This window comes from Lynx rufus, unplaced genomic scaffold (genome assembly GCF_022079265.1).
Source record: "Lynx rufus isolate CCGP_SWC_20201006 ecotype Redwood Valley unplaced genomic scaffold, mLynRuf1.p SCAF_5, whole genome shotgun sequence".
NCBI classification, from domain to species: Eukaryota; Metazoa; Chordata; class Mammalia; order Carnivora; family Felidae; genus Lynx; species Lynx rufus.
This window is the reverse complement of record NW_025814867.1, coordinates 64,947,490-64,963,831: the sequence shown is the minus strand read 5'-3', so window position 1 is coordinate 64,963,831 and position 16,342 is coordinate 64,947,490. Positions and strand designations below refer to the sequence as shown.

General features: G+C 43.8%; 1 protein-coding gene across 2 annotated transcripts in view; it reads right to left on the bottom strand.

The window, feature by feature from the left end:
* FNDC3B (fibronectin type III domain containing 3B) overlaps window positions 1-16,342 on the bottom strand; it is a 361,487-nt gene that overhangs the window by 67,097 nt on the left and 278,048 nt on the right. For both annotated transcript variants that reach the window (XM_047099654.1, XM_047099655.1), the window contains exon 11: window positions 12,842-12,895. In XM_047099654.1, the coding sequence (XP_046955610.1) occupies window positions 12,842-12,895 (54 nt within the window). The remainder of the gene's footprint in view (window positions 1-12,841; window positions 12,896-16,342) is intronic.

The window sequence follows — 16,342 nt, the reverse complement described above, 5'->3', positions numbered from 1 at the left end:
ATGCAAACAGTAAGGCATAACATTTTTCAGCTGCTACTTGTGCAAAGTCACCGCGTGGCTGGCCTATCACGCCCTTATGCTTACTTTAACCTTGAGTGTTAAGGTTGCTGCAGACGATGTATTCATAGAAAAACCGTTCATACACACATTTGCATAATTACATCCAGTGTCTGATTACACTCCTTGCACACCCTGGTATGTTTTGTATCCACTTTGAGCTGTAGTGTGATCTACCTTCTTTCCTCCTCTATTTCTGAGCTCAGAGTAAACAGTGCAAGAAAGGCACATCCTGCCGCCACGGAAGCCTCATGTCTTCCAAACCCCGATGCTGGCTCCCTTTCAATGCCTCATTTTTCCTATTTCTTTGTTTGGTCTCCTTTGCCCATTTCTGGTGCTTAGAACTATAGCCAGTAAATAAAAGCCAGTCTGTTCCTTACTAGGTTGATTTGCTTTAATATGGTAAAAGCCGGACTGTCTGCGGCTTAAATGAGAAAAAAGAATGGGAAAGATGGATGATGGGGACTAGACTTTTCTTTTAAAGGGCCACAGCACTGCGGCTCACTAAAGAATTAGAAGAGGCATTCTGTAGCCTTCAAGACGTTTTCCCTATGTTGCTAACATTTTTTTTTTCCTGCTTCAGTATCAGGCACAATTGCTAAATAAACTCCAACTTGTTTAGATAGAGGACACCAAATTTTCCACCTTTCAAGATGTGCTACTATGTGCGCGGTCCTTAACAACCTGTAGAAGACCCAGAGTTGCTGGAACCTTAGAAACAAGTTTTAGAAACACTATCTGTAGAGTCCAAAGGGGTAAGAGTACACAGAGTTCACCGAATGAAGGAAGTGAGGCTCACTGGTAAATGTTTAGAAGTGATCGAGAATAAGCAAAAATAAGGGACAGTAGGTGAATAAAGTACTTCAAACATGAGAGAAGCTTTTGAGTAAAAGGAAATACTCATGTATGACATGGAGTTTAATATAAAAGGGATATCTGGGAAGAAAAAAATTGATATTCACACAAGCTGTTGTAGCGCAAAAGCGAACTACAGCTGAGAGGTTAGCCAGCGAAGCTGGAGAATGCCATGGGAGACAGCATCCCCGTGGTCTTCTGGGACAGACTGTGCCAGGCTCTCAGAGAGCTCCGGGGCTTGGGCTCTGGAGGAAGAACATGTCCAAAGGTACAGGTGATGTGGAGAATCTGTCTGGAAACCAAGAAGGAGGCCACGTTGCAAACAGCATTTGTGAATAAAATATTACCCAGCTCTTTTTGTTGACAGAAATGAATAGGGTTTAAGAAAAAAAAAAAAAAAAAGATAATGCTTTAGAACACAGAGATTCAGATGAACTGATAGGGGTGGTAATGTGGATGTTTATCGTTGTTTATCAGAAATTAGATATGTCTAAGCATCACTGTTAGTGAAGTTTTACAGACGGAAAGTCATTAACTTTGATATTTTATAGGGAGCGTGGCTCCAAATGGTTCTGAGAGATTATGATCTCTGGAACACAGACCCTTTCTAATAAAACCTAATTTAAACTACACAAGATTACGGAGATACACTAGCTTTGCTTGGAAGCTGACTTTTAATCATTTCAAGTCAGCCTTGTCCGAAGTTCCCTACTAAAACACGGTCCTAACAGAAAGGAGTAGCTCTAGTCACTTTTTAGGTCTATTGTCAATAATCTGATCAGACTCAGGCAGTAGGGACCTCAGGGGCCCTGGCCTTGTCATGTGTCACACAGAGGAAGAGGAAGAGCCGGGGCCTGGGTGGTGGCTGGTCTACAGGGAAGGGCTGGCACGTGTCTGCTACCAGTACCCGATTCTCTGCCTGTGGGGAGATCATGCAGCATGTGAGCAAACAGGATCAGAACCGCCCCAAGAGGAGCAATTAAGTTCCTGCTCTGAGCAAGGAAAGAAAACTTCACTCCAATTAGACAAAGAGCAGAAAGGAGGCTTCAAGCCCACACCCTTCATTATTCTAGAACAGATCTAGGCACTAAGCTATATTTGACACGAGGCGATACAATCGCTAGCCACCTTCTGGCCTGACTTTCTACTGCCGGTGTCCACAAACCAAAAGGGGCATATTTTCAGGGCTCCCTGGCTTGTTTCCATTTCAGAATCCTGCGCATGCCCCAATGCAGGTTTCTATAGCGCAACTGAGTTCAAGGACAAGATTGATCTCTACTAGATGTGAAGGAATCTTGGAGCACAAACCCACTCTGCTGATTAAGACACTCAAACTGGGCATGGGGTGTGGCATTAGAAACCTTCCTATTTCAGCCGAGTGTTCTTCTCATACAACCTGATCCACAGTTGTTGTTAATCTATCATCATCCCACACCCAGACCCCACCTGAGAGCACCGAATCAGCACCCATGGCCTCCAGACAAATGGAACTGCTTCCCAGGAGGCGGGGCGCAGGGTGCTTGTCTTCCATTCCCGGTCACAACTGCTCTCCAGAAGGCCAGCAAGCTGGTGTGTGTACACAGAATATGTCAAATCAGCCCTTCCCTGGGCCCGAGCTGCTCAGTTTTGCCTCACCTCCTCTTTATTACCGATGAAACTGAAGTACATTGCATATTATCTACATCCGAGACCCCACCGAATCGGCTTACTCCCCATTCCCTCAAGCATGTCGCAGGCAGCCCATGCCCTGCACCACTGCACCTCTCTTCACCACCGAGCTCACCTGGCAGATAATCACAGGACATCTTCTCTGCCACATCCTGGGTGAGCAAGTGTCTCTTTTCCGTTTAGACTCACGTACCGAAGAGAGGCACCATCTTTGGGCAAAGTGTCAGTCTTGTAACACTTAGAATTCTTAGAGCACTCACTTTTTAGAAAGGTCACACATTTGGTTACAAGTCCTAATAATAATCAGAGTCCAGATGTTCTTCTAGGTCCTATAAGGTTCCTGCTAACTTGTGAAGAATGTCAACTGTCAATAACCTCTAACGTTATGCCAGACTGTGAACGGGCAGGGATAAGAGAAGGAAGCATAGAGGAACATGGAAAACGTGGACTCCTACGTGGCTAAATAGCAGAGAATGGTTCACCCTTGGAAATGTTCTTTTCAAGATGTGTTAATAACCTCAGGGACAAAGATACTCCCCTAGCCACTGGGAGGAGTGGGGGAAAGGACGTGCCTTCTGAAATCTTTCATTCTGCAAGATAAAATTTGGAGATAAATTATAAATGTAAAAGGCTTTAAATATTTTAAGGAACATAGTCTCTTTTATCCTATTTGATCTTTCTTCTGCCCTTTTACTATTTACTTAAATATTTTTCCATTTCTTTCTAATTTGTAGTTTTAAAAATTTTAAATTTTATAGCTAATAAAATCGTAACATATTTCTTAATTATCTCCTCCCCCAGATTAAATATTTTGCTGACCTCGTGTGAGTCACCCAAGGGAAAAGGACACATGGTCCTGCTTTTGAAGTGTGACACCTGTGGCAGGAATACTGTTCATCTCACGGGTTCCCTGTCCTTACCAGTAAGGGAGCAGGCAGTGATGTCTTCCATTTATTAACTGAGAAGAGCAGTGTTTGAGCGCCCCCAAGCCACACCCCTCGGGCTAGCAGAGCTGTACCGGGTGCCAGGATGAGTGCCGTCCTACCTACCACTGCATCCCCAGGTACATGTTTGCCTTCCTTCTCCCTCTTCCCAGGACACTTGGAAGAGAAGCAGAGGTAGGAACAAGACTTTGCCCTTCAAAGTCTGTGCCCTTGTATCTGACGATCTTAGGACTCAGTGCCTGAAACACTGTATGTGCTATACAAAGACAAGGGGAAAGGAAGGTTTTTAATGGTTTTGCATGACTAAGAAAGTCTATGGTCCTTTCCCTCGAACTTGAGTGGGCTTGTGACATTGTGACGCGCTTGCTACTGACAGAATAGAGTGGAAATGAAGCTGTGTGACTTCCAAAGCTAGGTCTGAAGAGGTGATAAAGCTTCTGTCTTTTCCCCAGAAGACTCATTTTTCGCAACTCTGACTCCTCTGGGGCTGCCACGTTGCAAGGGAGCCCCAGATGACGTTCCATCTAAGCCAGCAGTGACCACTAGCGAGTCAAGACTCCACCAGAAGATTCCAGATCCCAATCAATGAGCCTCTCTGTCCAGCTGAAGCTCTAGAAATTGTGGAACACATACTTCATTCCCCCAGTGCCTGGTTCAAATTCCCAACTGAGAACGCATGAGCCTAAGAAAGTAATTGTTTTAAGCCATCCGGTTTTGAGGTAATCTGTTATGCGATATTATGAACTTGTGATAGGAGTGTTATGCACTCATCTATTTTGATGTCCATATATGTATGATGTTTCTCAGTGAACTTTCATAAATTCCCCTCATGCCATAAATAGCTAGGAGGTAAGGGAGTGGAAGGTGCATGCTAGAACCCAAATGTTTAATGTCTGACTGAATAAAGGGTTCTATTTTCTGTATGCACTTGGTACATGCCTTTTTTCCTCAAAGCCATCCAACAAAGTAAGGCCTCTGAAAAGATTTTAAGAATTTTTGTGGCAGCTAAAACTGTAACCAGATTCCTAGATGATAAAGTCAACCCAAATTGTTAAGCAAGGGCAATGCGGTTACTACACCGTACAGCGTTATATTTTAGACTGACGTAAGATTTTTAATACTATCCCAAACGCTGTAGAGAAACGTTGGGAGATTTTTTTAAAGTTGATTTATTTATTTTTGAGAGAGAGAGAAGAGAGAGAGAGAGAGTGTGCAAGCAGGGAAGGGGCAGAGAGAGGGGGACAGACAAAATCCCAAGCAGGCTCTGCGCTGTCAGCACTGAGCCCGACACGGGGCTCAATCTCAGGAACTGTGAGATCATGACCTGAGGCAAAATCAAGAGTTGGACACTTAACCACCTGAGCCACGCAGGCGCCCCGGACACATTTTAAAATATAGACATGCAACAGTCTTTTGGGGATGGTTCAGGTATGGTGTAGCCTAAAGCTACTGGAGTGAACAAATTAAAAAACCTTTCAGATGACCACCACGTGGTACTAGGTTTCCACCTCTCTGTGGTATCTGTTCACAAACCCATAATGGAATAAAGTTCCAGTAGAGATGTCAATTTACAGATGGGTCTGCTTATTTAAAAACTGCTAAATAAAAGGCATTTGATCCATTTCATAAAATGCAACTGATTTTTAAGGTTAAAATATGTTTAAAAGTAACTCTTAATTTGTAGAACTATGTAACTAAAAGACTGAAAACAACTATTTTTTCAAGTCACTTTTCCTTCTTTATTAATTTCCGTGTCTTCATAAAGCTGCCCTCAGTACTTGGGAAGATGAATCCTCTAAATGGGTTGGTTTCCCATTAAAAAGAGCTTATTTAACACATCCATGGCTGATTCTATACATATAACTCATGCCTAACTCAATTAATTCAGGCTACAGTATTTTTCTGCCAAGAGTAATTCTGGAGACTGTGGGGAATGTGGTTGCTTTGGCTAACATTTCCAATTAGCCTGGCACTAACAACCCTGGGAGCCTGTATTCCCCACACTGGCACTACTAGCTGAAGTTGGCTGATATTTTCAATTGCCTTCTAATTAATAGATTGGAAAAGATCCTTCCTGTTCCTCTTTAAGACAGCTTGATTCCTGGCACAAGGAAATCAGAGCGGCCACCATAAGGGCGTTAGAATCCATGGGGAACCACCTCCCTCTGGTCATGAGAACTCTTCCTGATGTTTCTTAACCTTAGGCCTCTTTCCATCGACCTCCTTGTCTCACAGGTCTTTCACAGCCGCACCCACTGCCTTCCGGAGCTGAGCTGCTCTTACCAGGTTTGGTAACTAACTGCCTGCTAAAGAAGTTACGTGAACTTGGTTATCGGTTGTCATGTGCTCGTGGCCCAGGGCTGCTGGATCGAATGATTCTGGGGCTGGGCACTCTCTGTAACAGCATAGTCCAACCTGTCAAAAATGGCAACGATAAATCAAATAAAAAATAAAGTTGCGCTGGCCAACTGAACTACTGCCAGCCTCAAAGATTTAGTCTGCTAGTACGTCTATATTTAGAAGTCGTGCCAGCACTGGCCGGCCCTAGGCAACATCAAAGATAAATGTTGGCTTGAGAAATAAAAGAGCGTGTATGCGTTCAGCATAACCATATATAAGGAGGGGCCCCTAACAGGGGGTAGAGATGCTCCACATCTGGGTGGATTCAAAGGTTCCTCGTGCCAAACCTCACTCTCCCCTCAGTGATGGCTCTTTCATTTTGAGCACACTGGCACAGAGTTACTTTCACGGGTAAGAAAAGGGGGGTGGGATTGTTTGTGTTGCATGTTACTAAATAAATACTGCATGCATCTTAGCCCTTGGCACACTAGATGTTTCTATTAGTGGGAGAGGCTTAGGTCCCTGAAATAGTCAAGGATAATCAGCAGGTCCTCTGATTTGAATCCAAGGAATACAACGTTCCTATATATTCCTCCCAATATGGAGGCTCATCTGAATGTCCAGTGCTTTGATAAGACCAGAAGGTTGCCACTGGCCCAGAGAAGGGAAAGGAAAGTAGCAAGGGGTGACTGTAGGACAGGCTGCCGTAGTATTGACGCGTGAACCACGCCATGGACGGACTTAGTCCATCCACCTGGCCAAGGCACAAGGCAGTCATCTTCCAGCTGGCATCCAACAAGCATGAAAAACATGAGTTGATAAATTAGGTGCCACGGACCAAGAAAGGAATTTGTCATTTAGTAGCAGCCAGAAGTTGCCCACAAAGTCTGCTCCCCAAACACACAATAACCCATCCTGCACACGTGACAAATGACAGAATCTGCTTCAGGTGTGCAGATATCTGGGGCGGAGGTCCCTAAAAGTGAGGGCTCCTTTTAACTTAGCTCTGCCTTTGGTACCCATGAGCCCCTCTCAGTTCTAAATCTATCCTGGCCTACTTCCCACCAACAGAGCCTACAGGGGAGGATGCTGCCCCCCTGGCTCTCTGAAACCACCCGTGGGTGTGGCACTGAAGGTCTGTGATGTGGCAAAACACTACTACTCTGCCAGGTCACTGACTGGGCTTAAGGCTCCTGTGTGAAAGATGGTTTGTGATGGAGCGAGTGCCACATGATCCCGGGACCCCACTCTGCAATCTCCATGAGGGCGTTCCCCGAGAATGACTGAAAGAGCACACAGGCCTGGCAAGTGGCAGCTTCCCTTATATTTCAGTCAGGCAGGGGCGATGGCTTGGGGAATGCAAACCAGTTTTCTCACTGCACCAACGCTACGCAACCAAAGCAGTGCGGCACCTTGGAGAAAGTGTTGGCCGGATTCTCAGGGGGCTCTCTCCCGCACTGTAGGAGACCCAGGAAGTCACTGTGCTTGCTGAAGCTCCAGTACCTTCCATGAACGGCTGTCTGTCCAACCAGAGAAGCCATGGGCAAATTCACTGGTGCCAAGAAGCATTCTGAAAGATTATCAGTGCTAATTGTGCGACACCTAAGCTAAGAGGTAATGTTTTTAGTAAACTAATTACCAAGCACCTGCTAAGGGGCCAGCTCAATCCCTAAATGAGCTAAGTTGGCTCTTCCTAACCTAGGTGTCTACGAAGCGACAATCTATGGCCTGTTGTCAGCTCCATGAGGTTTCTGCAACAGGACTGCTGAGCGTGGTTTGGCTCGATAATGGGTCCCCAGGGGCTTTGTGGGCTCCACCTGCTGCTGGCCTCTTCTGCTCTTTCTACGTCAAATTATACTTCCTTGATTTCTGTGGCATTTATGTCATTCTTAGTCGCCTATGTTTTGCAGCTGTGTTGGCTCATTAGTCACCAGGACGGCCACATGTGAAATTCCTATCTGGGCTAGCTGAGTCACATGGGAGGAAGAATCTTGGGAACTGTACTAGTCACATTCCCACAAAGCTATTTTTTTTGTTCTTTCGTATGTTCTCTACATGTCATGTCCGGAAGCCAAGCTAATGGCAAATTAACATCTATATATAGCACTGACATCCGTGTTTGTTTTGTTCAAACTGGAGACACTAGCCTCAAGGCTCCTCAAAGTTCCACAGAAGAATGTCATAATCCCCTCATACAGTCCTTCTAACGGCTGACTTTTCCTGCCCCAGATCCTAATATGCACTTAGGGGACATGAAATACTCATTACACTGCATCTACTGTTGCCCAAGTTAACCCACCGAACCCCAGTGGGATAACGGACACTGATTTAGAGTGGAGAAGCTAAGACTTGGGGCCTCAGTTACTTGCTTGACTGGTAAGAGATAAAGCAGACACTCGGAATCCAAGTCTCCCTCAGTGGATGCCATGTGACTGAGACATATCAGCAATAGGGTTCCAGGCCACACAGCACCAGGTAGGGCTTCTATAGGGTACAACCGAAAACCTTATCTAAGAGTAAAACTCTGTTGACAAGTTTCCATACACACTTCCTTTACAGGACTGAACGTTTTCTAAAATGGAAAAGAAAGTTCCTATCTGACTGTGAAGTTTGTTCTTTTACTTGTTAAAAAAAGAAAAGAAAAGAAAAGAAAAGAAAAGAAAAGAAAAGAAAAGAAAAGAAAAGGGCCAGATCACCATCCCTTAAAACAGACCGAGCAGGCATTGATGTGCAAGTCAACTGGAGGTTACTAATTCTTTTTAGTAAAAGCCCCTCCCTACCCTAGAGAGATCTGTCCTCAATCCCTACATTTTAGCTTCTAGAGAAAAACTCCCACCCCCTACTGGATACCTCAGTGCCATCAGGCAGAGAAGCAACAGGGCAGATAATGTGGCTCTGGAGGTGCCCAAAAGAGGGATGTGGGCAGGACAAAGGGGTTGGTTAGCTCGAGGGCAGGGAGGGTTAGTGGATGGGGTAGTGAGCTTCAAGCAGTAGGTCCTCCCTCCTGAACTCCTATCTCCAAATCTCCATTGTGGGAAAAGAACGTTCACCTTGAGAAATCTAGCATCGAAGCATGGTTTTGCTGTGTTCTCCTACTCATAATTCTGGATTAAACTAAAACTGGATTCATAAAGCAGTAAGTTTGCTGTTTCTTTGAAGTCAGGCTGGGTATAAAACTCAAATCTAGCAAAAGAAAGAAACCCTCATAAGGCTTTGGGCCTGCTTTCTGCCAGCCGGAAGCCTATGACTTGTGAATTAAAATGCAAATGTAGGGGTAAACGTGGGGGTGGGGGCCACAGTGTGATCAGGAAGAGGTTAAAATATAATGGTGGCTCATCCAACAGTCAAGTAGAACAGTACTTTGAAAATGACCTCCTTCCTTTCCAATGGTATCTCCCGGAGGCAAACAGTGGCTAAAAGTCTATAAAAATGCAAGGTCGGCTCTCAGGTCCCATGCCTGTAAACGCCACAACTCATCTGAGTCACCACAGGAGGAGGAAGAGACCAGCAAAGTGCGTACCTTTCCACATTATGAAAACTGCTCCGTCTCAGGGGAAGATCAAAACTGATGGCCACAGCTGAAAAGCCAGTGACACCCGTGTGGTCCATTTTTGGTGGCTCATTACCATCTCCCCGTCAGAGTTACTTCCCACCCTGACTTAAAACTCAACGACTGTCTAGTTATGATTACTAACAGAGAAAAGTAGGCAGCTAACCTCTGGCAGAACAATTAGTGAGTAATTTCCAAGTGAATTCTGTGGAACAGTAATGCAACATTAAAGACAATGAATTTAGGGGAGAGAGAGTATCAGCTTCCCCCTGAGCTGTAACAGGTTTCTGTTTTCTGTGACCCATTAGGGCTACACCTGACCTTAAGAGACCAGCAGCAGTTAGCTATTGATGAACTATTGGCTCTTCCCGGGGCATTATGCTCCACTAGGGCAGATTCTGGAAATAGTTCCTGGTACTAGATGTACCTGAGTCCAGAGACTACCAGCAGAAGGTTTTGAAGGGCAGCAGAAGGTTTTAAAGGGATACCCAGGGCCCCATGTGCTCACACTTCCTGGAGGTCAGATGTCGTTCTCTGTGCATCTGATTTTCTTCCTTCACGAAGTCCTGAGTAGTATGGGAATGGCGGGGCGGGGGGGGGGGGGGGGGGGGTATGTGGTGCAGAAACCAACCTAAGTGAGGTGCCTCAAGAGGGCTACTGATCCCCAACCTAGCCCCGAATTTAGAAATACAAACTATTAGTTTCTGTCAGAAACATTACTTCTGAAATGACACAACAGGCAGGAATGAATTGGTTACTATTGCTTCTATTCTCACTGTCAGGAAACCCAATGACACCATTTTAAAATCTTTTTTGGAGGGACTGAAAAGGAGAGAGCCAGCATATAAAGCAAAAAAGCTATTTGATGGAAAAATTTGAGAAGCAAGTGGTTAAGTCTGTTTTATTTATGTCTGTTTAAAAAGGTACAGGAGGATAGCATTACATGAGCTTTTTTCAGCTCTCAGAGTAAGAGAGCTTCCCTATGTCACAGATCCCTCACAGGACAGTGTAGAGTGTTGAGACACTGAGGGTCTGTTCCACGAATGCTCAAGTATTTAATAAACAAACAACATTGAAAAGGATCCTAAAATACACTCTTATCAGAAGGGACAATCCTAAATAAGGAGTTTTGAGAGAGTGTCAATGACGTTAAGTATTCATGAGCTGATGGGTAAACTGAGGACTGGAGAGGTCAAGCTGCCAGTATAAAACCTGGAACAGAATTTACAGCCCCTCATCTTGGTGTTCTTTCAACTATCCTCTCCTTTCAGGGAGCTCACAGGACTTAAAGGTCAGAGAACACTCCAGAGAGTTTAGGGTCCAGAAGTCTTTCTAGAAGGTGAATAGTAAGCCATGGAAGACAAAAGCATTCCTACGTTGGCAAAAGGTCTATGGTAGGTGGGAGTTCACTCACCTGGAATCTTCGATAAGGCTTAAGAGAGTCAACACCAGCAGGAATTAGCAAGTGGGAGAGAAAATGAAGAGGAAGGACAAAGCCTGAAGAAAGAAGATGGGAGCAAGGAGAGGATGGAAAGACAGCAAGCAGGGAGAGGCAGGAGAAGGCAAAAAAATGAACAATTTAACATTGTGCAGTCGCGAGCCTATAGTGGGTACTATTGATTATAAACGGTCATTAGACAAAGCTTCTCCATTTCATGTGACGCCGTAGCTTATTTCCTCCACGCATCCTGCCAGGACACTTTCCATCCAAATTCAAAGGGAAGAAGGCCAACAACTGAGTCACCATGACCATTTCCTGCAGCACCTGGGTTTTCCTTGGAGGTTTCCCATCCAAATACTCGACTTCTCTGACCTTACTTCACTTATGAGGCCATGGTCCAAAGCAGCAAAAAAAAAAAAAACAAAAACAAAAAAAAACAAAAAAAAAACATAGGACACACACACACACAGACGCACAGCTCGGAGAGGAGATCTGAGATGAAAACCTGCCTCCTCTTTAGTGGTAAATTCTATCTTGATGTAAAACCTCACGATATGAGAAAAAGCATCAGGCACATCAGTGCAACACACCAACAGACACTTAAAAACACTCTCAGTCAACACTCACTCATCCTTTCGAGGAGGGGGAGATGGCAAGGTGTGGCCATGTGCTCACAGGTCGGCCAGGTTCCTTTCCAGCCTTCTGCACTGCCTATAAAAATCTCTTTCCACAAGAGCCATGGGGGTGGTTTCGCTTTCCCTTCAAACCACTTTAATATGAAACCCACCTAATCTGTAAAATATCCTGGTCAGGTCTGAGATTTCACCAATCTGTACATAGGAACTATTCACAAGGATCCCCAGAACAATAGATCGTTGTCTTTGGTAGCATGGAGCCCCAGCGTTCAGATGCAACCCAGATGCGAAAACACACTTCTGCAGAAAGTGACGAAGGGCTCCCTTTTTCACATCAAAATTGCACGTGCGAGTTTTGTCCAACTTCGTTCTACATTTGGTGGGAATATTTTTTCCACACTCGACAAGTCACTTTTTGCCTAAGCCTGTATTCTGAACCTTTAAAATCCCCCTGAATTTAAGTCACAAAGACTATTAACTTGCATTTCTCTCCCAACTCCACATTTCCTATTCTTAAATCTTCGTCTGTTTGCTCAATCACTGACAGTTAGAATAGAGCAAGGGTGAATGAACGAATGAATGAATAGAACTAACAGCCACAGGGACAATAAGCACAGTCCCTTTTTAGAAACGAAAGGCTTCTTTCTGCATCCAGCATTTCCTGCCTGAGATTCTGTGGGTGGTGTTAGCAAGGCCAGAAACGCACAGGGTCACCATTCAGCACCCAGCGGCCTTGAGAATAAGGAAACTTCACCATGCATACCACCCTAGGACCTCTGGTGACAGAAACAGCAAGAAGGTAGACTGTTATAGGGTGCTCTAGTCCACAGGATGATCACACGTGCCACTGGTAGAGTGAGACCTCCAGGCATGGCTCCAACTGTCCCACAGAGAACACCCAATGGTGCAACACCAATGTTCATCCATGGCTTCAAAAAGCAGAAACAAATTACGTTTCCTAAGCCACAGTGTGGGTTGCCTTATCAAAACCATCTATGCAGAATGGCCCTGAGCACTCAAGATAACAGAGCAGTCGATTTATAATACTAATTGATGGCTGGCTGGGCACTAGGGACTCCATAATAGATAAGACCCTGTCTTTTCTTTCAGTAGAATTTCTTGCAAATAAAGCAAGTACATACATTTAATGCAATCTAATACAATTCATTATGCGACTTTAGTCTGTCCTCCTTTTCCACAGTCAATACTATAGGTTTAAACTTTTCTCTATTTACGTTCTTTCCTCCCCCATGTGTTTAGTGCATCTTAAAAAAGCATAAAATGGTTATTTGTTCAGCAACTTTGTTTCTGCCGTGGCGTTTTAGTTGGATGGATATGAAAATATGCTTACCTCATCCCATTCTAAAAGGTAGTTGGTGATTTTTGAACCATTGTCAATTGGTGCCTGAAAAGAAGAAAAATAGTAAAATGAGATGAGAGAAAGCTGTTCACAGACAAAACTTAGGAGCTACCCACTTGATTCAAATACAGTACCTATGCTAGTCCTGTGCTCTCCCCTAAGAGGGATCACCCCAGTGGCTCCTGCATTTCCTTGGGAAACATTACCACAAATGAATTTTAATACAATTCAACTGTAGAGAAAGCCCCCCCCCCCCCAATAATAAATCATGTCCCACACAAAGAGCCAAACCTACTTTTCCCACTGCCTCTACCTTTACACCTACTTGGTGCCCTACTTCTTCTGGGGATAAAACTTTCAAGAAGCACGTTAAGAAGGGAGAGATTAAAAAGGAAGCTGAGAAACTTAGATGCTGCTTGGAGTCTTGCGGGGGTAAATCCGACCCAGCTAGGTTCAGGGTCAAGAGTCTATAGTTTTGTAACTTCCTCCATACAGTTGCTTTTTTTTTTTTTTTTAAGTGCTTAAGATTAGAGAGCCTTTTGTGCCACTGAGATTTCCCTTAAAAAAAAAAAAAAAATGAGGAAAAATGATGAGATCCCCTGAGAGATTACCAAGAGCAATTAGCCCTTCACATGTTAGCAAAAAGAAGTTTCATAATTTGCTTTCCTCTTAAAAGCATGCTGAGGTCTATTTCACTAAGAAACAGGCCTTGGACAATGGGAAGGGGGGCAGAAAACTTTGGAGACGAGTGCTGTGCAGGGTTAGACCTGCCAGAAGGGGGTGCTGCAGGGAGCAGGCAACCAGAAGGAAGAGGAGACCACTCCCTCATTGCACAAATGTGTCTGGGCCTGGCCCCTTCCCCAGGAAAGAGCTGGAGCCCCACAAACGGCACTGTCCTACCTAGTAAAGGGCAGCCAGGTCACTGGAGTTACACTAAAACCCGGCTTGGCTGTTTGTCATGTGTGGTCTTTTGTTAGGCCCTTAATATCATTGTTTAATATTGTGTTCCAAGAATAAATGGATGCGACAAGTAATTGGGAGAATATATATATCAATCACCTACCCGATACCAGGTACTGAGGAAGCACTCAGTAAACAGTAGCGGTTGTTTTATTTTGGCTAATAATAAAAAGACATCAAGGGCTCAGTAAATATTAGTCAAATTCATAAAGAAACTCTTCTCCCTCCTTTCCTTCCTTCCTTCTCCTTTCATCTTCTGAGTCATATAATCTGAGTCTCAAAGCCAGATTTCAGGGGAGTGCTGTATGTCCTACTGAACCGTAATTTCAGGCTTTTGTGGGCTCAATTTGGTAGACAGGGATACATCTGAAGTTCTAAGTAATGGACACAAAGTTTTAGATGAGAACACATTTCTAAGATAAGAACTACATTTATGATGTTTACAAATTTTGCTAGAGAAACTGTTCTTTCAGTAGTTTCTTCTATGATACACTTCCTGCCCCACCACCGAGTTCTTAATTCCTTGAGGGTGGGAACACCGACTTTGGTTTTTGTATTGCCCAATCTCCTATTGCTGACTAATAAGAAGAAGTTAGATCTTGCACTCTCTCGATGTTTTCCTGGATTCAAGGGCAGCTGGGCAGTGACAGCACTGTCCCCTGTCCTTGTGCCCCTCAGCTAGAGCACTGTGATCAGGAGATCTGTTCTAAGGACATTTAAGCAAACACTGAACTGAATCCAGAACTTTCAAGTTTGTACATGACTTAATGGAACAAATGTATGTTTCTGATCTATAATTAAATTAAATAAAAGGAGAAAGAAAATGTGAAATACTTTCATCCTAATAAGTAAACTTTTTCTTGAAGATGCTGGTCTGCCAAAGACCTGAATTTCATCCAGGTTTTAAGCAGAGTATGTATCAGTGATTCCCAACTTTAGGTTTATAAGACCCCGGGGTCCCTCTGGCAATCTTAAGAAGATTTCTTATATTTTGCAAACAAAATGAATTTTAATTCTTTTCTTTAAAAAAGATATGCTTATGTGCGTATACGTGCAAATAGAGAACATGTTTTAAAATGTGTATCTCCAAGGACTGAAACAATGACGACCGGTTAGTTGAGTGTTACAACTCGGAAAAGGTAGGGAATCACTGACCTGGATTATCCCTGGAAGCCAGGAAGGAAAATAAAATAGTTCAGATTCTAAGCCAGTCTAAGCTTTGCCTTTGCCAAGTAACATACTCCATGTTGGCCAGTGCCTATGAGAACGCAGCCCACACGAGAGGGGTCTCCAGAAGCCCATGCTTTGCTGCTAACCACTACTCTCAATGGCTTTTATGGATGCCCTGGTTAAATTCAACCTCCTGGTCTAGAAACCAAAGGACAAAATATATCTTTACCAATAAGAGACCTCCCTAGCCATCTTATTTCTTTTACACATTAGTGTATTCCCCAAACACCACAAATTTTTATCTCTACCTCTAAAAATTCACATCTTAAACACATTTTAAAATATAAACAGAGAGGGGTGTCTGGGTGGCTCAGTCGGTTAAGCATCCGACTTTTGCTCAGGTCATGATCTCACGGTTGGTGCGTTCGAGTTCCCCATTGGGCTCTCTACTGTCGGCACAGAGCCTGCTTTGGATCCTGTCCCCCTTTCTCTCTGCCATTCCCCCCCGCCCCCCAAAAAAACCCAAACATTTAAAAAAATATATAAACATAGAGAAATAATTACTATAGGTATCGATAACAGAATCTACTGGTTTCTTGCAAACACACAACTGTGACTAATGAGCTAACAATACACCTTTAGGACCTCTCTTTGGCAGGAGCGATTTGTAGTCAGTGAACTGTATTTTATGAAAACTACTATGTCACTTAGACTTTAAAAAATAATTGGTAATCCTAATAGATCTAAGGCCTAGTTAGTAAAAACGAATTAAGTCTTAATGTAGTTTGGAACACTAAAAATTCTAGGCAGTTTTAAATATTAAACATTTCAGAGTTGCCACTGAAAGAAGCCAATGGAGCCCAAAACTTACTTTTTTCTAAATCTTTCTTTATAAAAACTTTTTACTAAAGTCCTCAACTGTTTCCTGAAATGAAGTAAACCATTAGAAAGCGATGAAATTCAGGGGCGCCTGGGTGGCTCAGTCATTTAAACGTCTGACTCTGGATTCTGGCTCAGGTCATGATCTCACGGTTCGTGGGATCGAGGCCCTGCATCAGGCTCAGAGCCTGCTTGGGATTCTCTCTCTCTCCCTTTCTCTTTGCCCCTCCCCCACTCTTGCTCTCTCTCAAAATAAATAAACTTAAAAAAGTGATGAAATTCAGTTATCTGAGTATTTATATCACCTATAAGGCATTGCTTATGATTCTAAAAGATTTATCCCTGCAAAGAGAGCTAAATGTTTTTTAAGTGTATTTGTTTTTTTTTTTTTTGAGAGAGAGAGAACGCAAGGGAGGGGCAGAGAGAGAGAGAGAGAGAGAGACAGAGAGAATATCCCAAGCAGTCTCCGTACTGTCAGTGTAG